Raw genomic sequence first — 23,866 nt, 5'->3', positions numbered from 1 at the left:
CAGATCCGGATTGGGAATCATCGTCAGACCTATGGTCGTCTGCTGATGAGGGAGACGAGGAGCGTAGCCTGGATGAAGCGGAAGGACCTTGCGAGCTGGAAGAAGAGCCAGACAGAGCCCGCTTCCTAGAATCTCTACCTGGCCTGTCTGCTTGAAGGTCGCGGTCAGGTGCAGGCGACTCACCATGAGGGGCGGTCGGCGCACAGGTGGCTGTAGATAGCTGAGGTAACCGTTCTAAGACCTGGACCAGAGACTGAGAGACTTTAGTCAAATCAGAGACTGACAGACATTGCAACGGCCCACTCAGGGGGTGGCGTGCTCTCATTTCGGGACTCGGAGTGCTCCTGGGGGGCAGACATGGTGGAAGGGCTGCAGAACGGGCAGAAAGGAGACGACTGACCTGCTGTCCACTTCTTTTTACAGCACGTGCAGGCGTAGTGAATAGCGGTGGGTCTGGAACAGAGAGCCCTTGCAGAGTTGGGCATAAGTCTATGCGGCAGTAGCACTAAGCTGACAGGGAACTGCCGTGGGGAGCTAAGCTAGCGTCAAACTATACCAGCGCCGAGCCTACCGAGGTTCAGATGCGGAGCAAACACCTTGTGTCCCCCAAGAAGAGATCTGGAAAAGGGAGAGAAAGTGATCTTTCAGAAATGCCAGAAAAACGCTAGCGGTGGGCGGAGCTTAATGGCTGAGCTGCATGATTGGATGAAGACCGAGGGGGGGTGCGGCTAGAGGGGGAGACTGATGGCGCTGAAGAGAAAGCAGCCCCGTGATGGGCTGAAAAAGGCGCGAATAAAGCACGCGCAGAGGAGGAAGAAGTGAAAGTTAAAGAGCGTCTCCCCCCGAGAATAATGTCGGACGGCGTACCCGGCGCCCGCGATGCTGCAGACATATGAAAGAAGAAGGTAACTGCTGCCCGCCGAGTAGAAACACCGGTGAACTCCCTCAGAGCAGAGCGATGGCAGGGGAGACGCGCCCCCGAGGGAAAAGGGGGAGGGAAATTCAAACCGGCTATTATAGGAGCCAGTCCTGAAAACTGCCATGTGAACAGAACGCAGGGTGGGAGATTCAAACAGGGGCCAGCTCCCCCAGTGACTGCTACTAGATGCCTGTGTCACGCTGTGGTACTGAGGGGGTCAGCATAGGTCCAGGTGAATGCGGGGCTGTAGGGGACATTCAGACAGCTTACCTGATGTCCCTGAGGAGGGTGACCGCAGGGGCCAACAAATAGAGAGCAGGCCGCTGGGCGCGAAAGTCCTCTGTACCCGCACCATGTCCCTATAGTGCAGAAGACAGCGCCATTTCTTGCTGGAAGGAGGAATGTCACCGCTGGTGACAGCCGTCTTCCTCTCAGCCCTGTCCCGGGAGAGGGGTGAGGAGGGGAATTGGCTAGGACTGGCCACCGTTATCAGCCCATAGCACCCGAGGGTGATAGGGGAAAAGTCCTGCCTGCGGTCCTGAGAGTTGCGATGTGGGCACTACCACACTGCTCGCTCAGCCGCCAGATATGGGAAAGCAGGGTGAACTTACACCCTGTTTCCTGATGCTGAATCTGAAAAATAAATGGAAAAGATTAATACACACACAACTAAAGCCTAAAAAGAAATCGTTAAGTGCGGATCTGGGAGATCCCGGTCCACCTCCTACAGACACTAAGCACAAACTGAGGTACTTGGTGCCTGTCGGTGGTTGTATACTGACGGGGAGGAGCTAAGTTTTTTGTTTTGCATAGTGTCAGCCTCCTAGCAGCAGCAGCATACACCCCATGGTAATCTGTGTCCCCCAATAAGGCGATAAAGAAAAACCGTGTTGGAGGGTACCTGATGAACTCTATTTTGTACCCTGAAGTCACCATTTCCGCCACCCTTAAGTCGTGTGCTACCTCGGCCCAGATATGATGAAAAAAGAGCAGGCGGCCGCCCACCCTGCTGATGTCGCCTACCAAGGGCTCCGAGTCATTTGGCTGAGGGTCTCTGGGCCCTGGTTCCTCTCGACCTGGGCGCATCCTTCCCACCGGAATGGGTCTATATGAGACCTGTCGCTCCCTATCCGGGTTGGAGCGAGGTGGGCCAGCCGAACTGGCTGCTGCCATCCATCCGGGGTTGCGAAAGGCTCGAAAATGTGTCAGGACCTGGCGAAAAGGCTATTTCACCATTTGCTGCGGGAGGAAGCGGCTTTTTTCTCCTGTCGCGTCGGAGATGAGCTGATCCAACTTCTCCCCGAACAGACGGCCTCCCTGATAGGGCAAGGAAGTCAAGGACTTCTTGGAAATTGAATCGGCTCGCCAAGTCCTCAACCAGAGGGTTCTCCTAATGGCTACCGCGTTAGTGGCTGCAGATGCCGCACAATTAGCCGCATCCAAAGAAGCATTAATTAAGTAGTCTCCAGCCATAGCAATCTGACTTGCGACCTCAGACACCTCCGCAGGTAGGCCTCTATCCTGCAAGGCCTTATTCAAAGACTCTGACAATGACATCATGGCTTCGGCTACCCACGTCGCTGCGAACGAGGGGGCGAGCGCCGACCCTGATGCCGCAAAAACTGATTGCGCCAAGCTCTCTATGAGCAGATCCGTGGAGTCCTTAATGGACGAGCCACTAGGCACCGACAACAAAGGCTAGGCGTGACACTGGCAGGTCCACCACTGGGGATTCCGCCCATTTCTTAGCTCGTGGGGCAATGGGTTCCGGGGCAAATGGGTATCTTGCCTCTATAGTCTTCTGGCCCGAGAAGCACCTATCTGGGCGTTCTCTGTGGCGCTGCACTATGTCCTCAAATTCTGGGTGAGTGCCAAACACTATGTGGTTGCCTGGCCCGCTTAAAGGCTACCTTATGGCCTGCGGCCAAGGTAGCACTAGGTAGCACTATCTTCAATTCCCAGGGTCTGATTGACAGCTTCAACGAGGCTGTCCACTGTCTCCCGGCACCCCGGGGTATCTAGATCAAGTGACTCGTCTGAGTCACGATCCAAACTCTGCCCACTCCCACTCGCTGGTGAAGGGGAGCGTGATGCTGAACTCCCCGATGCTGCAGCACCGGATAGGCCGGGAGACCTCGTGCGGGTTCGTTTCCTTCGCCCCTGTCTGGCATGGGAGCGGCCCCTGCAGGCCGAAGGTTCCTGTGAGGTGGAGGACCCCTCCCAGATAAGCGAGTCACTATTCTTGCCCCCCTTTGGGGCGTGAAGGGACTCGATCGCCTTTGTAAGCAAAGCCATAGACTGGGACAATGATAGTGCCCATTACGGAGGATTCGGCTCTCTGGATTCAGTCGCCGTGGGAGGCTCTTGGGCGCGTTCGAAGTCGCAGGCCTCGCACAATTTGGCGCTCTGCACTCGTGGAAACGGAGCCCTACAATATATTAAAATATATATATATTCAATGAGTGGGGGAGGAGGGGCCCCCTTGGTGTTTAGCGGCCTCTGCAGCGAAGCTGCACTCACCTGACCTGCGTCCCCCGACTGCGCGCCGCAGCCACGACCTCCTCTGAGCCTCCGTGGGGTAAGCCGACCTCTTCCCTGGTCGCGGCCTACCCCGCACTGAAGCCGGGGCCTTGATTTATCCGGCGCCCACCCAGGCTCCAAGGGGCGGGCCGCCGGAAGTGACGCCGCGTGCCGAGGGCGGTAGTTCCGCCTCGGCCTAACACTGACCAAAACAAGGGGCTAAATTTTTCACCACCACCCGCGGCGGACAATGGTGGAGCGCCGCGGCGGTGATGACGGCGAAAGCACCGCTACTCCTGGCTCCACTATGGAAATGAGGAGGGCCTCAGGGGAACGCACACCGCTGCCTGCCGCTGCTGCCCAGGAGCCCCCCGTACGACCTGTACCTTCAAGTCCATTTCATTCAGACGACTCCAGGTAGGCCCTTCAGGGATCACGACCAACCAAAACAGGGAGCGGGGGGTGGTGTGAGGATCCTGGACGGTGCAGGCACCCTAACTCTGTCCAGCATCAGCCGAGGAGAGGGACCGTCCGCCTCCTTGCAGCACCTCCGTCTTGCGCTGGTGGAGCAGTGGGGGCAGCTCGGGCCGTCTTGTGCCTCTGAATAGCCCATGGTTTCTCTACCTAGGGGTGGTCAGGGCTAGGTCCAGCATCATGTCCCACGTCGCGGGAAAGGATACGTGGAGGGACACTCGCACGTGCTCGCCCGTTGTTGGTTTAGGGAAATCGGACCCTTTCAATAGGATCCGTTGCCCCTGTCTCATCTTCTTAGAAAAAATAAAGTAAAGAAAAAAAACAAACTAAAATAACAAATTCTGGGGAAATTGCCCAGATTTGTCCCACGGTGCGGGAAAGGATACGTGGAGACGATACTCGACACGTGCTCGCCCGTTGATGGTTTGGGGAAATTGGACCCTTTCAATAGGATCCGTTGCCCCTGTCTAATCTTCATGGACAAAAAGTCTGGAGAAAAAAGACCAGACGTGTGCCTCCATAGACACTAAGCAAAAAAAAACTGGCTTCCGCCCGCAATCAGGGCGAGGGTGTATACGGCGGGGGAGGAGCTAACCTTGTGTTGTTTGCCTAGTGTCAGCCTCCAGATGGCAGTAGCATACACCCACAGTACCTGTGTCCCCCAATGAGACGAAGGAGAAAACCGGCGACCCCAGAAGTTTTTTTGCGGCCCTTTTTTGCGGGAGATGGCAAAAATCATGGCAATACGGCCCGCATAAATGGCCCGTAAAAACGGGCCGCAAAAAACCCGGCATGTGTAAAACCAGACTTAGCTCCCACTACGAAGGCAGTTATTACAAATAAAACATTACCTTCCAAACAATCCATAATGACAAGAGTGGGATTCATGCCATATGGAAAATGCTCTTGTTGTAAACGCACATCCTTCAAAAAGGCACTACAGACTACCTTTATGGACTCCAATAAAATAAAGGAGTTTCACATCAAAACTGATCATGTCAGTTTATGGGGGTCACTTATTTGCTCAGGTGCCCCTGTGATAAGATCTATGTAAGAGATGTCTAACTGACAGGATTAAGGAGCATCTAGATAATATCAATAAAGGTTTCAAGGGGCACCCTCTATCACGTCACTTTTCTGAGAAACACAATAGATTCTGCCTGGGAGTCTCTTTTTGCGGTATCCAATTGGTCCGCCAAAGCCCCAGGGGTGGTGGCGATTTTTTGAAGCTAATGTCAAGGATAGAATCCAGGTGGCCTCAAAAGGTTTAAATTATGAAATTGAACTATAAGCCTTCTAGCATTTCTATCAATAGGTTGATAGTATAATTATATTAGATTAAGGTACATTTATACTAATATATATATATATATATATATATATATATATATAGTCATATGTAAAAGTTTGGGCACCCCTATTAATGTTAACCTTTTTTCTTTATAACAATTTTGGTTTTTGCAACAGCTATTTCAGTTTTATATATCTAATAACTGATGGACTCAGTTATATTTCTGGATTCAAATGAGGTTTATTGTACTAACAGAAAATGTGCAATCTGCATTTAAACAAAATTTGACCGGTGCAAAAGTATGGGCACCCTTATCATTTTCTTGATTTGAACACTCCTAACTACTTTTTACTGACTTCCTGAAGCACTAAATTGGTTTTGTAACCTCATTGAGCTTTGAACTTCATAGCCAGGTGTATCAAATCATGAGAAAAGGTATTTAAAGTGGCCACTTGCAAGTAGTTCTCCTATTTAATTCTCCTATGAAGAGTGGCATCATGGGCTCCTCAAAACAACTCTCAAATGATCTGAAAACAAAGATTATTCAACATAGCTTTTCAGGGGAAGGATACAAAAAGTTGTCTCAGAGATTTAACCTGTCAGTTTCCACTGTGAGGAACATAGTAAGGAAATGGAAGAACACAGGTACAGTTCTTGTTAAGCCCAGAAAAATATCAGAAAGGCAGAGAAGAAGAATGGTGAGAACAGTCAAGGACAATCCACAGACCACCTCCAAAGACCTGCAGCATCATCTTGCTGCAGATGGTGTCACTGTGCATCGGTCAACAATACAGCGCATGCATAACGCCTTTTTGTATGACCAAACAACTCAATCTTTGTTTCATCAGTCCACAGGACCTTCTTCCAAAATGTAACTGGCTTGTCCAAATGTGCTTTTGCATACCTCAGGCGACTCCGTTTGTGGCGTGCTTGCAGAAACGGCTTCTTTCACATCACTCTCCGATACAGCTTCTCCTTGTGCAAAGTGCACTGTATTGTTGACCGATGCACAGTGACACCATCTGCAGCAAGATGATGCTGCAGGTCTTTGGAGGTGGTCTGTGGATTTTCCTTGACTGTTCTCACCATTCTTCTTCTCTGCCTTTCTGATATTTTTCTTGGCCTGCCACTTCTGGGCTTAACAAGAACTGTACATGTGTTCTTCCATTTCCTTACTATGTTCCTCACAGTGGAAACGGACAGGTTAAATCTCTGAGACAACTTTTTGTATCCTTCCCCTGAAAAGCTATGTTGAATAATCTTTGTTTTCAGATCATTTGAGAGTTGTTTTGAGGAGCCCATGATGCCACTCTTCATAGGAGAATCAAATAGGAGAACTACTTGCAAGTGGCCACTTTAAATACCTTTTCTCATGATTTGATACACCTGGCTATGAAGTTCAAAGTTCAATGAGGTTACAATACCAATTTAGTGCTTCAGGAAGTCAGTAAAAAGTAGTTAGGAGTGTTCAAATCAAGAAAATGATAAGGGTGCCCATACTTTTGCACCGGTCAAATTTTGTTTAAATGCAGATTGCACATTTTCTGTTAGTACAATAAACCTCATTTGAATCCAGAAATATAACTGAGTCCATCAGTTATTAGATATATGAAACTGAAATACCTATTCCAAAAACAAAAAGTGTTATAAAGAAAAAAGGTTAACATTAATAGGGGTGCCCAAACTTTTACATATGACTATATATATATATATATATATATATATATATATATATATATATATATATATATATATATATATATATATATATAGAGAGAGAGAGAGAGAGAGAGAGAGAGAGAGAGAGATATGGGGATAGATAGATAGAGATATATATATATAAATAAATATATAAGAGAGAGAGAGAGAGAGAGAGAGAGAGAGAGATAAATCAACAATTGATTCCAATCCCAACATCACAATCTATACTCTATTGTGGTCATTATAGTCGGTCAGTTCGTAAGATTTTTTTCAATTGTACTTAAAAATCCTTCCAAATTTTTTATTAACAGTAATACATTTTAGAAATCTCCTTTTGTAATTTTATGTGACTCAATGCATCATTTCATAATGTATTTTTATTCAATTTTTAGATAAATCTGTTTATACACTACATAATCTTTTAAAAGTCAATAATAAAAAAATGTTTTTAAACAGGCTCACTACGTTTCACACTTACACTCATTTTTATTTATATTTAAGTATACAGTGCCTACAAGTAGTATTCAACCCCCTGCAGATTTAGCAGGTTTACACATTCGGAATTAACTTGGCATTGTGACATTTGGACTGTAGATCAGCCTGGAAGTGTGAAATGCACTGCAGCAAAAAAGAATGTTATTTCATTGTTTAATTTTTTTTTAAATTGTGAAAAGTTTATTTAGAGGGTCATTTATTATTCAACCCCTCAAACCACCAGAATTCTGTTTGGTTCCCCTAAAGTATTAAGAAGTATTTCAGGCACAAAGAACAATGAGCTTCACATGTTTGGATTAATTATCTCTTTTTCCAGCCTTTTCTGACTATTTAAGACCCTCCCCAAACTTGTGAACAGCACTCATACATGGTCAACATGGGAAAGACAAAGGAGCATTCCAAGGCCATCAGAGACAAGATCGTGGAGGGTCACAAGGCTGGCAAGGGGTACAAAACCCTTTCAAAGGAGTTGGGCCTACCTGTCTCCACTGTTGGGAGCATCACCCGGAAGTGGAAGGCTTATGGAACTACTGTTAGCCTTCCACGGCCTGGACAGCCTTTGAAAGTTTCCTCCCGTGCCGAGGCCAGGCTTGTCCGAAGAGTCATGGCTAACCCAAGGACAACAAGGAAGGAGCTCCGGGAAGATCTCATGGCAGTGGGGACATTGGTTTCAGTCAATACCATAAGTAACGTACTCCACCGCAATGGTCTCCGTTCCAGACGAGCCCGTAAGGTACCTTTACTTTCAAAGCGTCATGTCAAGGCTCATCTACAGTTTGCTCATGATCACTTGGAGGACTCTGAGACAGACTGGTTCAAGGTTCTCTGGTCTGATGAGACCAAGATCGAGATCTTTGGTGCCAACCACACACGTAACGTTTGGAGACTGGATACGACCCCAAGAATACCATCCCTACAGTCAGGCATAGTGGTGGCAGCATCATGCTGTGGGGCTGTTTCTCAGCCAAGGGGCCTGGCCATCTGGTCCGCATCCATGGGAAGATGGATAGCACAGCCTACCTGGAGATTTTGGCCAAGAACCTCCGCTCCTCCATCAAGGATCTTAAGATGGGTCGTCATTTCATCTTCCAACAAGACAACGACCCAAAGCACACAGCCAAGAAAACCAAGGCCTGGTTCAAGAGGCAAAAAAATCAAGGTGCTGGAGTGGCCTAGTCAGTCTCCTGACCTTAACCCAATTGAAAACTTGTGGAAGGAGCTCAAGATTAAAGTCCACATGAGACACCCAAAGAACCTAGATAACTTGGAGAAGATCTGCATGGAGGAGTGGGCCAAGATAACTCCAGAGACCTGTGCCGGCCTGATCAGGTCTTATAAAAGACGATTATTAGCTGTAATTGCAAACAAGGGTTATTCCACAAAATATTAAACCTAGGGGTTGAATAATAATTGACCCACACTTGTATGTTTAAAATTTATTAAAATTTAACTGAGCAACATAACTTTTTGGTTTGTAAGATTTATGCATCTGTTAATAAATCCTGCTCTTGTGTGAAGTTTGAAGGCTCTAACATATTTGCATCTTATCAAACCTGCTAAATCTGCAGGGGGTTGAATACTACTTGTAGGCACTGTATGTGTGATGTACAAAACACATACCACTATACAGTTTGATATATGAGATCACCATTATACAATTATCAATGCTCTATTATTGGTATATAATATACATTGGTTGTGTGAATGCACCCCTTTTTTTTCATATGCATAATACATAGCCACCTATTAAAGATACTATATGTAGCATTAATCTAGATAAAATCATTTGCAATTGTTTTATTTCCATTCATCATGCCAGATCATATAGACAGAGCGCTGCCATTCTGTACAGTAGATGTATTGTGATGCACAAGTAGGCAGCAGAGCGGTAGGGTGGCGCAGGTATATAAGGACGGGCATCACGATGGAGCCATAGCCCTGATGAAGAGGGACTGCATCCTTCGAAACGGACCCCTTCGCACACCCGCCCTTTACCTCCGGTGATGTCACGATACAACACGCCCCCTGCTCACCTCAGTACAGCCTCGGCGTCGCTACCAGCTGAAGCACGCATGAAGCCAGTCTCTCTGTGCACCCAGGAGGATCATCGAAATGGGAGGACACTCCCGCAATTTCTACCTCCTGGCAAACTGACATCCCGCTACTTAGGACCTGCGTCACATTATTCCATCAAGGGCAGTAAGCACAACTTCATTTCAGCGCGGTCTTTACCTTGAACCTGCGGTACGCTATACCACCAACGGCAGCACAAATAAGTGCTTTTTAAGAAAACCAGTGTGTTTGTCACTTGCTTTCACTACTCTCAGAATGGTGGCGCATTAGGTGATCACTTTATCCTTTACCATCCTGTATTATACTCCAGAGCTGCACTCACCATTAGATGTCTCTGACATGAGCAGTAAACCACTCACCTTGGAGTTGGCGTGTTGCAGCTGTTTGTGTAATGACATCACTTCTTGTTTTAATGACTCTTTCTGTTGCTGTGCAACCCGGAGATCTGACTTGATGCGAGCCATCTGGAGGTTGACGCTCTGCAGATTCTCCTCCAAACTATGAATCTAAAAAGGAGCAGAAGTTATTTTAAATCAAAGAGGATGCACAAAAAAAAAAAAAAAGAAAATCCGGCTGCAGTACCACACACAGCCAGTGTGCAAGAGTTGCGCTGTTTCATAAAGAATAGAGCAGTCTACAAGAAAACTAGCTTGTACCTACCTTCTCCTGAGATGCGGTGACCTGAGATTTTAGAGTAAGAGACTGCTGCTCCAACGTTTTCTGTTCCTGCTTTAGACTCGCTAATTTATTCTCCAGGAGGCTGACCTTAGAGGACTGAGAAAACATGGATAATGTGGGGCTTACAGAGCGGAGAAGATGTACACAGAGAAATTCCTTTAACCACCCATCACCAGATCAGTGCTCAGTTATTGCTCATATTTTATTCCCGCTGCTTCCCTGAAGATTTTGTTTCTTTTTATTCCGCCATATGGTTCCAGGGATATGGGCCTGCTTATTTAGTACTGGTGCCTGTTTGCTTACCAGCGCTGTAAGTCAGTGGCTTCTGTGTCAATGCTGCAATAAGGTGTTATCCGAACGTGGTCGTGTGCCAACAGTGTCTTCGGCGGAATCAAATAATATGTTCGAGTCCCCACGGCTGCATGTCTCGTGGCTGATTGACTGTCGCAACACATGCAGGGATTACCTAACAAACTGGCAATCCCTGCATGGGTTGCGGCTGTCGAGTAGCCGGAACATCCGTGTCAGTCTGTTGACAAGGATGACTGCACCACCTTATAATCCGTGGGTGCGGGAATGGCTTGCTGAAGCCTCTGGTCTTTGTTTAGTTTCACACAGAGAGACCTGTACCGAGCTCCTGCTCTGTTGCATGGCAAACCCAATACTCACACCCGAACCTTAACTGAACATTTAAATGAGAATCGTGGACATGGGCCACTACCAAGACCCGGAGTGGAGGGAGAGATCCGGCCCACTACCATCCTGCAGATCTCTCCAAAAATAAAAGCCCATGTCAGGTTTTCTTAAATCTGACTTGGTCAAATAGTTTAGACTCTTATTTTGGTTTAGTACGCTTCTATGTGCATCCCGGGGGGAAACACATAACAGCCCTCGTATCAGATTCCCCTCACTACTTGACATCGCCTACATGTCCTCTTTCCCATCCTACACAAAAATGGCCGACAGAAAAATCAGTCTAGGATAAGTCTAGGATAAGTGCCACAAAATAAGTGATGTAAAAAAAAAAAACAACTTTATGCCCATTAAAGCACCAACGGTCATACATAAAGTACGGTATGGTCAGCCAGCTTTCTGAGATTTGGGAGCAGAAACTCATCAGAATGTCTCCAAATCTCAAAACTCCTCAAAAACTTTGAGTTTCTGTTCTGGAGTTTCACTCTGTGTACAAGTAACCTTAGACTTCAGTTCTCTGCTGAATAATTAGCAAATTGTGGAGGAATTTGACAATATATTTTGATGAAATTACAGGTGCCATCTCCCCAGTACCTTGGCCACACATCTGTTCAGTTCGTCTCCAAGAGCTTCCTTTTCTTTCACTAGTTTTTCAGTCTTCTTTGTCAGGAGCGAGATTTCATTTCTGAGATCACTGACCTTGGAGTTTTTGGAAAGCTGTAGAAAAACAACAATTAACTTCAGTTTTAGTCAGACACCAACGTTCATCTCACACAATGAAACCTTATACAGTAACCTCTTCGGGAACTTTCTGAAATTTGTAAAACTTTTTTTAAACAATTACATGATTTGTAATGTCTAGTGATGTGAACTACAGATCGGAAAAAGCGGACAATCTGGTTTCCACAATACAGCTGCTCTACTGAAGTACATAGTGATGTTCCGCTGTTACTCCTGTTAGAAATGCATAATTGATCATTTAAAGATGGAGTGTTGACTGTGCTCATATGCTAGAACCTGGGCCCTTGAGAAACGTGCGTTGGGGGGGGGGGTCATACCTGGGTGGACCTCCACCTACCTTTCCAACAGGTAAAGATGTTTTCATGTGTTATCATGGTATAGTGTTATCTTCATATTAGTACATCCTGTTGGGCTCTTTATGTAACATGTATAGTCTGGGGATGGGTGCTATATTTTTAATATTACCAGCATAATCATGTATAAGCAACCTGTTTTCCCTTATACTGTCCATATGCCCAGTGTATGCCCCACTTGGTCGCCCTCGTGCTACCATGGTCATGTTTCACTTGTTTTCCTCTTCCTTATACCTTGGTCGTATTACAATAAAGATTCAATTTTTTACCTTTTGAATTTATCTAGTCTTTTGGACTTTCTTGATCGCTTGCTTTCTCCTGTGTCTATGTTTATGATTTTTGCGATTGTCCATATTTTCCGTCTGCATACTAACCCTCTACTTATTAGTACATGTCTTCAATAGTGTATATGGGTTTCTTATCCTTAATTTGGTTACAGTTTTAGACAAAGTGGGGCCCTGGGCAAAAGTTTAAAGCGGGGCCCCAAATGCTCACATATTGCACCATTACACAAACATTTCAGTTGTATTTACATGCACTGAGTTCAGGCCGCTAAACAAGCGTAATCGACAATATTGACGTTGGACTGCGCTCGTTTCCAAGCCTCTTTATACCAACTGAGGAAAAATTATGAGGTTAGAACAATAGCTAGTAGATCAATCTGTCCCCATACAGTATCATAGAAAAATCATAAAAGGCACTCCGGTGTAGATAGATGAGGTGCCTAAGTAGGGTTTCAATCCGTACGTTTTGCGGAATGCCACTGGCTGGTGGCCCGAGGGGAGTGGAGGCCCTAGGCAAATGCCTAGTTTGCCTGCCCCTAACACTGGCCCTGCATACAGAAAGCTGTGTACTGACTCAGAGGTTATGATTGGCTCTGCAGAGTTGCGTAAAGACCTTGACTCTCCTAGAGGAACCAATCACAGCCTAAAGTTTAATAGCATTCAGTTGAGCACTTCTGCTCTTTCCTTCAGAGATCAGTGGAGATCTCAGCACGTGAAAACTTCTTACATCTCACTATGACTTGCCCTTTGTATCTCCTCTGAAAACATTTGACTCTCACCTGCTTGCTCTCGACTTCCTGCTTTATTCGAGTGTTTTCCTGCTCCAGAAAACAATTGCGTGTTTTGACCTCAGACAACTCCCTTTCTGCATCGGACAACTGAAAAAATTTTTTAAAAAAAAGTGAAAACTGCTAAGTGTTACCACATATAGCTAAGTGCACCACGTTTCACACACAGTTGCATACATAGCAAGAAGCAATACGCATCTTCCCCAAATGAGTTGTTCTCCAGAGTTGTGACTGCTGGAAACCCTGGCCAGTGAAGGTCTATTGCATGGTATAGATAAACATTAGAAATATGGTACATGGCCGTTTTCATTGAAAAACAAAAAAAAAAAAAAAAATCCAAATCTTTACATGCGTTGTGTCTGGAATTGCAGTTCAGCTTCAGTGAGGTGGATAGGACCAGGGTAAAATACCAACCTGTGGACAGGTGTGGCGCTGTTTAAAGAAGGAAACCATATTTTTTTTCTAATTCTGCCAAATGCCTTTAACTCCTCAAAGGACGCTGAATAGTTTGGGCCTTTATGGATTAAGACATTCATGGTAGCACCATGTCCGCCAGAGCAAGATTTTCTCTTTCCTCTGACCAACAGTGAAGAGTCTCGAGCAGGTGAAACTCTTTGAAGATCCATGTCACGCTAAGAAATATAAAAAAAGGTTTCCCCAAATGGACAAAACCTTTAGGCTACCCGATGTATGTGTTATAGAGAGGGAGCTAGAAGAGTCATACATGTATTAGCATCAACAGGGCCACCATGGCACCAAGCAAATATAAAGTAGGCTTGACAATCCAAGGAGACATCATGATCTGTGGAGTTGAAGAGGGGGTATGAAAGACAGGGGTGCCTACTGGTACAATGTTCCTAGTGCATTTATACAGACAGTTGACCCAGATCAATAAAAAAATGTTTCTGCCTTAATTACTTTGGTTCTGTAGCCTTCAATCTCTTGCTTCCACTCCTCCGGGTCTTTCTGTTTGAGAAGCAGCGTTATTTTGTGTGCCAGATTCTTAATGTCCTCCTGGTTCCTTGAGTTTTTGGAGAATAACTCTTCATTTTCTGAAGCCATCTGCTCATTTTTGCGCTTGAGTTCCAGGACCTAATGAAATCAAATATCAATAGTCCAGAGAAGCCTGGAGAACATATACCAGATCCTACAGAAACTATTTTTGGGACCACAATCAACGAATATGAAACTGACCTCAGTTATTAAGATATCAACCTTCTTCTCCATAGTAAGTTTTTCTTTCTTGACAGTTTCATACTTCACACTAGAAAAAATATTTGTAGGAAAAGGATGGTTAGGAGGTCTTCCTCTATTGTTGTGTTCACATCATTTTACTACATGTCACAGTACAAGTTAATAAGAATGCCATTGGACCCCCAAGTGTACCGCGGCAAGCAAATTGACAAAAAAAAAAAAAAAAAAAATTTGAGGCTGGACATTGTTAATTTCCTTGTCGCAGTACCCTGGGGGTGGGGGGATGCAATATAACCCAATTCACTTAAATTGTGCAGCAATGTAGCAGCGGCACTGAGCAAAACCGAGTCATGTCCAATGTTGCCGTGCAGCCAAAACCTAAAATGCCCTTCACCTGCAAGCCTACACCAGCTATATGTAACCATCATGGGCCACCAGTGTCTGGAGTCAAGAACGCAGACACTGGAAAATATACTTACCACATATCTTCATAGTTGTCAGTAAGCTCGGCAATTCTTTGGTTATGGACTTCGGCGTCTTGTTGCAATGAGGTTATCTGGCTTAATAATGTACTGTTCTTCTCCTGTAGGGTCTCATTCTCATGTCTACAAAAGGTAGAAACCATCACTTTAAAGTTCTTTATATACTCCTATACTAGTAGTGTTCTCCTTGTTGGAAATTGACATTCTAGATATATGGCTTTTGTCATTTTTTGAAATGGCACCATTATCCTTTAGCTGCAGCTCAAGGAGACACCCACAAAAGCTAAAAGGCTTGACAGGGATGATCGTCATCAATGTAAAGGGGTCAGTAGAGTAGCGAAAGCCAAAATATTTGACAAGGACACATTTACCCTACAAATTGGTGATTTTCTAGACTTGTACAAGGACATGTTCCCATTATTATGGATATCTAGGTCAATTTACATAACTAATAGTGTTAAAATATAAAAAAAAAAAGAAAAAAAAAAAAAGTACAATACACGAAACCAAAAAAAGCAAGCAAGCATAGCATCAGTAGATGAAGACCTCAAAATTAAAGCAAAAAAAGTGCAAATAAATCTCTGACGTAGTGGTGGGCAACCTGCACCTGAACTGTCTATAAATTTGGAGACTGGATTTCTGAAGTCTCCAAGTTTACGTGACCAGCTGCCCACCACTTCTCTACAGATTGGAAGGATGAAGAAAGGAAAAGTTCATTTTTGTGTTTAATTGGCAGCAATAGAATTAGAGCAAACAGTTAGGAAGATTATAAAGCAGAGTAGATATGTAATTAGGGGTTAGGAGAGATCTCTTCTGGAAGACTTTGGATGAAGACCTTGTTACGCCAGATGACAGAAAAGTTAGAGGGTCTTTTTTTGTTAAATTGTTATGTTCCTCTTAAGAAATGTTAGTTCTAGAAGCAGAGAAAGCAGCCGAGGAGTTTCTTCGCTTAGAGGGCATCAACCGATGGGCCTTCGGGATGTATATTACCTCAGATGTTTAAGCCTATTCTGGATTTCATGTTCCGTGTACAGCAGGTTGATTGTCTTCTGCTCATGGTCCCAATTCAAGTGCTTCTGTATTGGACTCTTTTCTGGAAGACCTTTGGCAAATGTTCCAAGATCTAATGATGGCTTGTGACAAAATTGTTCGGTTGGTACCAGTCCTGGCTTACCACCATTTCTATCCAGTGTATGACTTCTTGGAAGCTTGTCAGGACATCCTGGCTGTTGTTCAGCAGAGTTGTGAATATTTTCAACTAGGGGCATTGATAAAGTTGTAAAAGATGGATTATATTCACCAGGGCAAAAAGACGGCTCTACATTTTTTTCTGTCTTCAGGTCAATGGCCAGTTTTTCTATAACAGTCATGGGTGTTTTCTCCATACTATACAGTTTCTCCTGCATCACTTGAACTAGTAACTTTAGGTCATTGTTTTCCTTCTTGGCTTCTTCATACAACTGTTCAAGCTTTAAAGATGCTTCAGCCATTTCCTCCATGTTTAGGATTTCTTTCTGCAACCATGAAACTTCGGAGGAAAGAACTTTGTTATTATCAATAGCGTCCATATTCTTTAGCTCCAGAACAGTCAAACTTTCTTTCAGTTGCAAATTTTCCTTTCTAGCAACGGCCAAGAGCAATTTAAGACCAGGAACGGATATGGGTGCATCCTCCAGCTCCGGTAGTGGAATTACTTCAAGATTAATAGCTTTTCTCACTTGGTCATACTCCAAAGATAAAGCACTTAACTTTTCTTGAAGTAGAACAGTCTGTGTCTTAAGATGACCATTTTCAGTTTTCACATCATTATAGCTCTGTTCGAGCCTACTCAACATCTTAGTGATGTCTTCAAGTTCCTTAGTTTTATTTTGAAGTTTCATATTCACATTATTTAGGGTTTGCTTATACTGGCTAAAAGACAGAAGGTCCAGAACTGCTGTATCTTCTTCTCCTTCAGGCTCCATGAATGAATTTACCTCTGTTTCAGCAGGTTGATTTTTGACTTTGCTCCAGTTGTATTTGCTGTCAAGCCACAAAAGTTTGTTCTGCAGCTTAGACATTTCGGATAACAATCTGACATTTTCTTTCACCGTTTGCTCATGAACAGCTTGTAGGCTCTTGTAGACATCCATATTAACTTCAGGAACTACCATACATTTCTGAAGTTGCATCTTCAATTCTTCCTTTTCTTTCTCCATCATCTTCAGGTCTAATTTAGTCTTAGATAAAGTTGCCATTTCTTGCTTCAATTCCTTGATTGCATCTTGCAGTCTACCTATTTCTTTGCTCTCCTTTTCGTATTTACCACACATTTCTCTGTATAGTTTTTCAGATTCTACAAGTTTGGAGTCAAGTTCGTCCTTCTCAGATTTATGGGTGCTTTTTAGTTTTTCTACAGTTTCTTGAAGATGTTGAGCATCTCCATGATCTAACCTTTCACCATTTTGTTTATTTGCTTCAGTAAGCCTAAACTTCTCCTGAAGTTTATCAATCTCTGCCAATAGCTGAATGTTCTCTTTGATAGTGTGCTGGTGCACTTTTTGCAAATTCATTAGAGCGCACCTTTCTTCATCGAGAAGAGCAGAACCATCTTGTAAGTCAGAGACCAGTTTCTTCAACTCTTGGTTCTCCTTCTTCATTGTTGTATATTCCAACTGGATTTTTGACAAAGATGTGATCTCATTCTGCAAGTCACTGATTGTGCTTTGAAATCTAGCAATCTCTACAAGCATTTCTTGCCTCTTAGAATGGGTCTGATCACACATTTCCTTATAAAGTACCTTTGACTTGGTCAGTTTAGTATTGAGAAGATCTTTCTCAACCACATTGTCGTTTTCCACCTTTTGTATGGTTTCTTGCAAAACTAGTACACGTTTCTCTGCTTCACACAACTGATCACCTTGGTTCTTCACTTTCTCCTCCAGCAGAGTCACATATTGATTTTTTTCCTCCACCCTAACATTACAGATGTCATTCTTTAGTTTCTCCTGAAGACTGGACATATCAGACAATAACTTAACATTCGCTTTCACAGTCTTCTCATGGACAGCTAGCAGACTCTTGTTTTGGCTTCGTTCCTCTTCGAGAAGTACTGAACTCACCTGGAGCTGAGAAACAACATTCTTAAGGTCCAAATTTTCTTTCGCAACCAACTTATATTCTGCTTGAACTCTGGATAAAGACCCAATTTCTTCTTTCAACTCACAGATGGTTCCCTGAAGTTTTGCGATTTCCTCGAGCATTTCATGTCTTTTTTTCTCATTCCCGAGACTTAATTCTTTATAGAGAGTCTCGGACTCTAACAATTTGAAACAAAATTCTTCTGTTTCATGTTTCTTCTTCTTCTCTAGATCTTCCAGTTCAGCTTGGAGATGCTTCATGCTGGTCTCTGCTTGAAGAAGTTGTTCATCTCGTTCGGTCAACTCCTCCAGTAAATCATTTTCTAGTTGAAGGATCTTTTCATTAAGAGCAACTTCTACTTGTTTTGAAGCAATTTTCAGCTTCTCAAGATCATTTTCCACCTGAGCCTTTTCAGACTGTAAACTATTGACCAGTTGCTTGTAAGTCTTCTCTAACAGATCTTTCCCTTGTGAAAGCTCAGAACAAGCAGAATGTTTCTCTTTTTCAACTTTTTCTATTTTCTCTTTAAGTTTTTCCTGCAATTCTACACTCTCTTGGATGAGCGCTCCTTTTTCAAATGCCCACTGTGATTTTTCTTCTGCATGTTGGTCCCTTAGGTCTTTAAGATCAGCTTTAAACTTCTCTTTTAGAGCAAACAAATCTCTCTCATAGTTTTTCACTTCCAACTCATTTTTGCTTATGAACTGAGCCTCGTTTTCTAAGAGTCTTCTATTATACTCAGTTTCCAAATTTTTCCTAAAAGATTCAATATAAAAGAGTATATAAAAATGCAATTGTGTAAGATGATCTAGGTTTCTATCTTTCTGTCTTTATTCTGGACTAAGGCTTTAATAAAGAGATCAATTTTGGAAGAAAATTAAAAATTCAGACACATCAGAAGTTTTGATCAATGGAGAGCCAGATGATGGGACTCCCACCAATTTCTGGATGAAGGGGCAGAAGCTCCTGGGCAAAGAGTTGTATGAGCTAAAAGGTCTTTGAGAAGTCTGTACATCGGTCTACTTCACTTTCTGACAACTGCCGAAAAGAGAGCATAATGGCGACATTTCAAAAAGTTGAGCATTTTTGTCTTTTTGCTCAAATCTTAGAGGGTGTCTTTTAAGAAAAACAAAAATCTTGTTTTAATCACAGGTGTAAATAGATCTTTAAAACTGAAACCTTTAAAAAGAATTGATTAAATAAAAGGATACAAATTTAATATTTAAAATAATCAACTAATGAAATGATAACGATTCCAAGAATTGAAATTTGGTAGAAGATGTAGTATTGGCAAGCAAGAAAAAAAAAAAAAAAAAGCACAATTCAGAAAAATGGCAATATGATAGTAATTGTAAGGAAGAAAAAAAGGAAAACTGTGACTGCTCCATTAAAGTGGGTGAAGACATGAATATTCACCTGCCTAAGAACCTCCTCAACAAGCCAGCACTCTAAACACACCAAACATAGACCATGTATTATGGCAGTCCTGTAAAAGCCACGTGCACACAGAATAAAACATAGTCCTTACCTTTCTTCCTGGACTACTAGATTATTTTTTTCAAGCAATTGACTTCTTAATTCCAGTTTTTCCATATCATGTTTTTCCTGAAAACCTAAGATTTGGTCATTAAAACTCTGCTCCATTTCACTTCTCTTCTCCTCATACGTGGTCACCAGTTCTACCAGTTTGTTTTCAGTTTTCTTTTCCAAATCTTCTGCTCTCTGGACCAGCTCCTCCTTCTCCTTATGATAGATTTCCTTGGCCTCCTCTAATTGCAATTGAAGGGCGGCTTTCTGCTCCATCAGCTGAAGTTTCTGGTTACTGAATTCGGCCTCCATTTTGTCGGTTTGGTTGCGATGTTCACATTCTGCCCTCCGCTGCTCCTCTTTTAGCCTTGAGATGTCGGCTTCTAATTCTAAGTGCCTCTTTTTATAGACTCGCGTTTGCTCTTCTGCTTTGTGAATCTCCTCATTCAGTTTTTGTTTGAGGACATCTTGCTCCCTCTCAAACACGCACTTTGCTTCCCTCAAATTTTCTTCATAGTGCGTTACCTAAGACATCAGAAACCAAGAAAGCACTTGTTAAGTACAGTTTTTCAAGAAGACAAGTAAGCGAATGAGAAACAAGTCTTACTTTAGATTCCAGTTCGATTTTTAACTGCTCGATTTCCCTTTGGTGCTGCTCTCGCAGCTGCTCGATGGCCATCTCAGCTTCTATACTCATATTTAGTGGAGGACAATCCTCAGAACCGATACCTACATGAAGTCGACAATTACCGGACTTAAATAGTTATAGATCTCACTCTGTTACAATGGTCATAACCATTATGTCTCATTGACAAGGCAAGTCCATATTATTTCAATATGGTGGCTTCAAATAGGTTGACTTGAAGCAAATCAAAGTGTAATTTGTTGGCTTAATTAAAAATTAGAATTTTCAACCATAATCCAGAACCTAACCATAGAAAAATAACATTCTATGAAAAGTAAAATTTTACTACTGATATCACAATTGTTTGCATGGCCAGGTGGTTGGCACAGCAGATCATGAAGATTAATCTCCAGTCATGACAACATCTGCACCGAGACTGTATGGTCTTTCTACGTTTGCTTGGTTTAGTCTTCATAATATAGATCAAAAACACTCATGACATGGAAGTCAGCAGAGTTCCAATTTCTTCTTTTTTTACCTTGGTCGTAGTCCACAGCATTTTTATTATCTATTTCATCAAATAATGAAGTCTTCAGTGATGTTCTTAAGCCCCGAATACCTTGAGCTCTATAATCTTCGAGCTCCAGCTGCAATTCATCAATTCGATCCTGCAGCTCCTGGGGGAGATGAATGATGGGTCAGGATGAGTATTTGTACACTGACCTTTCCCCTGTGAAACAGCTGACGCTTATTGATTCGTGAACTCACCCTGCGCTGCCGCTCATGTTCATTCCGCACTTGCATCAGCTTCTCCTCGTGACGGAAAAACTCAAAGCAGCTTGGATCCAAATCTCCAAACTGGAAAAATTAAGGAATTTATTTTTACTTTCATGTTTTCACCTAAGACTAAAAACTTAACATTATAAAACCCCATTCTTTACAGAATGATCTGGCCCCACCTTAATGGGTCAGTCTCATGGTCATAAATGGGAAAAAGAGTGCAAAATTCAAGAAAAAAAAGCAACTTTACAATTTACCTTTTATTAAAAATCCTCTCCATTATCAAGAATGTAGGGATTGTTTACTGCTGGTTGCCAAGATTTCCGGCCACCTCTACAGGCCATCAGACATGGTTCGTTACCAAGGCAAGGCGCGATGCTCTTCAGCTCAGTGGCCCTGCCTACCTCACATGATTGCAGAGGAAATGCTGCATTTACATGCAGCACACAGTATAGTGACTATGACACTGGTTCGGACTCTTAATTTTGGAGGGAGGCAGGAGGCATTTATGGCATCTCCATTCTGCAAACAGGAATTCATTGTCCATGAATTCTCCATATAGTTTAATGGAGCGGTTCCTGGCAGAACTAGCCGCCATGCTTGCTCAACTCTTTGCCATTACTACCATAAACGTCACTGGAGAGGGAACAGTCACCAAATCCATGGAGACTTTGGTGGTAGCTGCAAATTTGCACACAAGGTCATTAGATCCCAGTACTATCAAAAAATATAAGTCCCAACCTATGGTTACAGGAAAAGTCAAGATAAAGACACCAATTCACACAGCTACATGAACCTTTTCCAGCAGTATATTGTCCAGAGTCTTCTGCAGCTTTGCTGTCAGCAGCTCGCAGTCTGCCAGCTTCTCAGATGTCTCCAACAACTCCTTTTCCATACGGCTGTTCTCCTATGTGACATAGACTGGAGTCAATAGCAGAAGACATAATTTCCCAATGGATGGTCAAATAATAAAATCTTGCTACCTTTATAGATAAGGTAAGCCGATCCCTCAGATAATTCTCTTCCAATTTGATCTTATCAAGCTCCTGCTCCAGCTCCAGTCGCTGCCGGTTGGTTTGCTGCAATATCTGCTCTCTCTCTTTTCTCAGCTCCATTTTCAGAGCTGCCGTCCTCTCCTTGTACTCCTCGTCCAGCTTTCTAAAATATTCAGATACCAAGAAATTAGAGTAGCACCTCAATTTCTTCTTACGGTTAATAGACATTCTGGATTATTTCGCACAGACATGGGCGACCATCAAGTTTTGCTGCAGGACCCCCTGAGATCAGTTTATTAGTGGCTACACTGCCTGATGACTGTAGACTGCCATGCAGGCAGATATATCAAAACACATATATGCTCCATCCCATCTTTTTGGCGAGACCCTTCCTGTATCTCAATTTTTAGCTAAAAGTGTAAACCACAAAACAAAGTTACCAACCGAATGTTGTATTCATTGTGGCGCTCAATAGCAGCATGATGGTCGTCCACTTCTGATGCCATCAGACTTTTCAGTTTTTCATTTTTCTCCAAATCCATCCGCAGCTTATCTTTTTCTCGCATCGTCTGGTCAGTACGTTCTCTATAAAGAGTAAATATTAGTCAGTCAATCTTAAAACACAACACAGTATAGTTGAGGCACAGAGGACCAAAGACCTGGTGCTCGTCATTAGTAAAAGCCTTCAGGAATCATGTCAAAACTTTTGAAGTATCCTTTTGGCCACCCTGGGTAGACCCAACTTATAGTCCTCTAATAGATATAGGACACACAACGATCCAAGACATAAGTGAGCAGTCAGGGACTACAGAGGGTTCTCTGTTCAGGAAACTCCTGTCCAAATAGACCTTTTAGAGGGGGCAGATGCCTTCATCCTTGAGGACCAATTTATTACATGGCTCCCCAACAATGACAGGATTGGAGGTCCAATTTGGGTTATTAGATAACCTGCAAAACTAGATCAATGTTGGAGAAGGAGTGTGTCCTAGATGTTAAACTATTTTGGAAGCAAAAAAAAAAATGCAAACTTACAATAAGTGTCTGATTTCAGAGCGAAAGCTGATGAGAGCCGCTTGGTAGATCTCATTTTTAGTGATCAGAAGCTCATTTTCCAGAGTCAAGGTCAATTCTGTCAGATTGAGTTTCCCTTCTAGATTAAAATCCAAAGCCTGAAGAGCAAAAAAGAAGGAAAACAGAAAACATCCATGAGCAGTGACAAGTACTTTACAAAATAGGTGAACAATAGTTAGAGCAATAGAGCTGTAAAGGATGGGCAAGCAGTGTGGCCAACGCACCAATAACTTCAATAGTGAAAAGCAGCACCAAACTGCCCTAGGCTTCAAAGAGGAGTTCCTGAAAAAGCTGGTAACAAGGCAGATGAAATGGCAAACCTTGAGTATGGTAGGTCCGTTTTCTAGTCCTTCTTCATGCCACAAGTCGATGATGTCCTCCACAGAGCCATAACCCATCCCATCATCAAGTTTGGAGAATAAGCGGAAGCAGATAGTCCCTGTCATGGCAGATGGGGTTAGCGTCCTTCTCCCGCTCTCGTCATAAGGCTAAATATTTAAGTCAAACATTTTGAGTCAATGCATGGTGCAAATATTTTACTTAATCTTTTAATAAAAAATATTCACAATTTTGTCATTCGACAAAGAAATAAGCCAATAGGATGCATAAGATTGTTTTATCAAGCCTTGTACATGTTCATACTGATCAGTCTCGTTGCATGAATGTTGCACCATGTATGTCCAGGGTCCACACAATTTCATGGCAGGCATAATAATGTATTTCAGGATGGACCATGGATGGTGCAGCAGATGATCACACACCAAGCATCACGGCAATGACTGCAGAGCAGTTGTAATAGCAAAGTGGTGATAACAGACAAGGCAAACGGGCCATGGTGTAAACGCCAGCAAAGATATGGTGCAGTGATGCATGCAGGTGAGGGAGCACAACTTTACTCTGGAAAGGAAAAAGGCTTAAAAAGGGACCTTTCCATAAATACGTATTTTGTTACCTGGTGTAAATGCCGCTGTTCTCCAGAGACCAGCACTGTTTTTCTTTTCTTTCTGCGTCTCTCTATCAAGAGATATGGGCTCCTCTTCCTCATATAAAAGCTTATCTCTT

General features: G+C 43.3%; 1 protein-coding gene across 5 annotated transcripts in view; it reads right to left on the bottom strand.

Moving 5' to 3' along the window:
• NIN (ninein) overlaps positions 1-23,866 on the bottom strand; it is a 133,128-nt gene that overhangs the window by 19,498 nt on the left and 89,764 nt on the right. For 4 of the 5 annotated variants that reach the window (XM_073577669.1, XM_073577671.1, XM_073577667.1 and 1 more), the window contains exons 8-24: positions 23,125-23,292; positions 22,766-22,902; positions 22,178-22,318; positions 21,722-21,896; positions 21,535-21,645; positions 20,727-20,816; positions 20,497-20,635; positions 19,941-20,062; positions 19,335-19,858; positions 15,677-18,562; positions 14,684-14,809; positions 14,205-14,274; positions 13,929-14,102; positions 13,002-13,130; positions 11,439-11,561; positions 10,134-10,247; positions 9,833-9,979 (exon numbers count right to left, since the gene is read on the bottom strand). In XM_073577669.1, coding sequence (XP_073433770.1) covers positions 9,833-9,979; positions 10,134-10,247; positions 11,439-11,561; positions 13,002-13,130; positions 13,929-14,102; positions 14,205-14,274; positions 14,684-14,809; positions 15,677-18,562; positions 19,335-19,858; positions 19,941-20,062; positions 20,497-20,635; positions 20,727-20,816; positions 21,535-21,645; positions 21,722-21,896; positions 22,178-22,318; positions 22,766-22,902; positions 23,125-23,292 — 5,376 coding nt within the window. The remainder of the gene's footprint in view (positions 1-9,832; positions 9,980-10,133; positions 10,248-11,438; positions 11,562-13,001; positions 13,131-13,928; positions 14,103-14,204; positions 14,275-14,683; positions 14,810-15,676; positions 18,563-19,334; positions 19,859-19,940; positions 20,063-20,496; positions 20,636-20,726; positions 20,817-21,534; positions 21,646-21,721; positions 21,897-22,177; positions 22,319-22,765; positions 22,903-23,124; positions 23,293-23,866) is intronic. The other variant, XM_073577668.1, reaches the window with a different exon arrangement.

Source organism: Dendrobates tinctorius, unplaced genomic scaffold (genome assembly GCF_039654945.1).
Source record: "Dendrobates tinctorius isolate UK_male_01 unplaced genomic scaffold, ASM3965494v1 ptg000057l, whole genome shotgun sequence".
Lineage (NCBI taxonomy): Eukaryota > Metazoa > Chordata > Amphibia > Anura > Dendrobatidae > Dendrobates > Dendrobates tinctorius.
The sequence above is the reverse complement of the archived record's forward strand: the minus strand, read 5'-3'. Positions and strand labels throughout refer to the sequence as shown.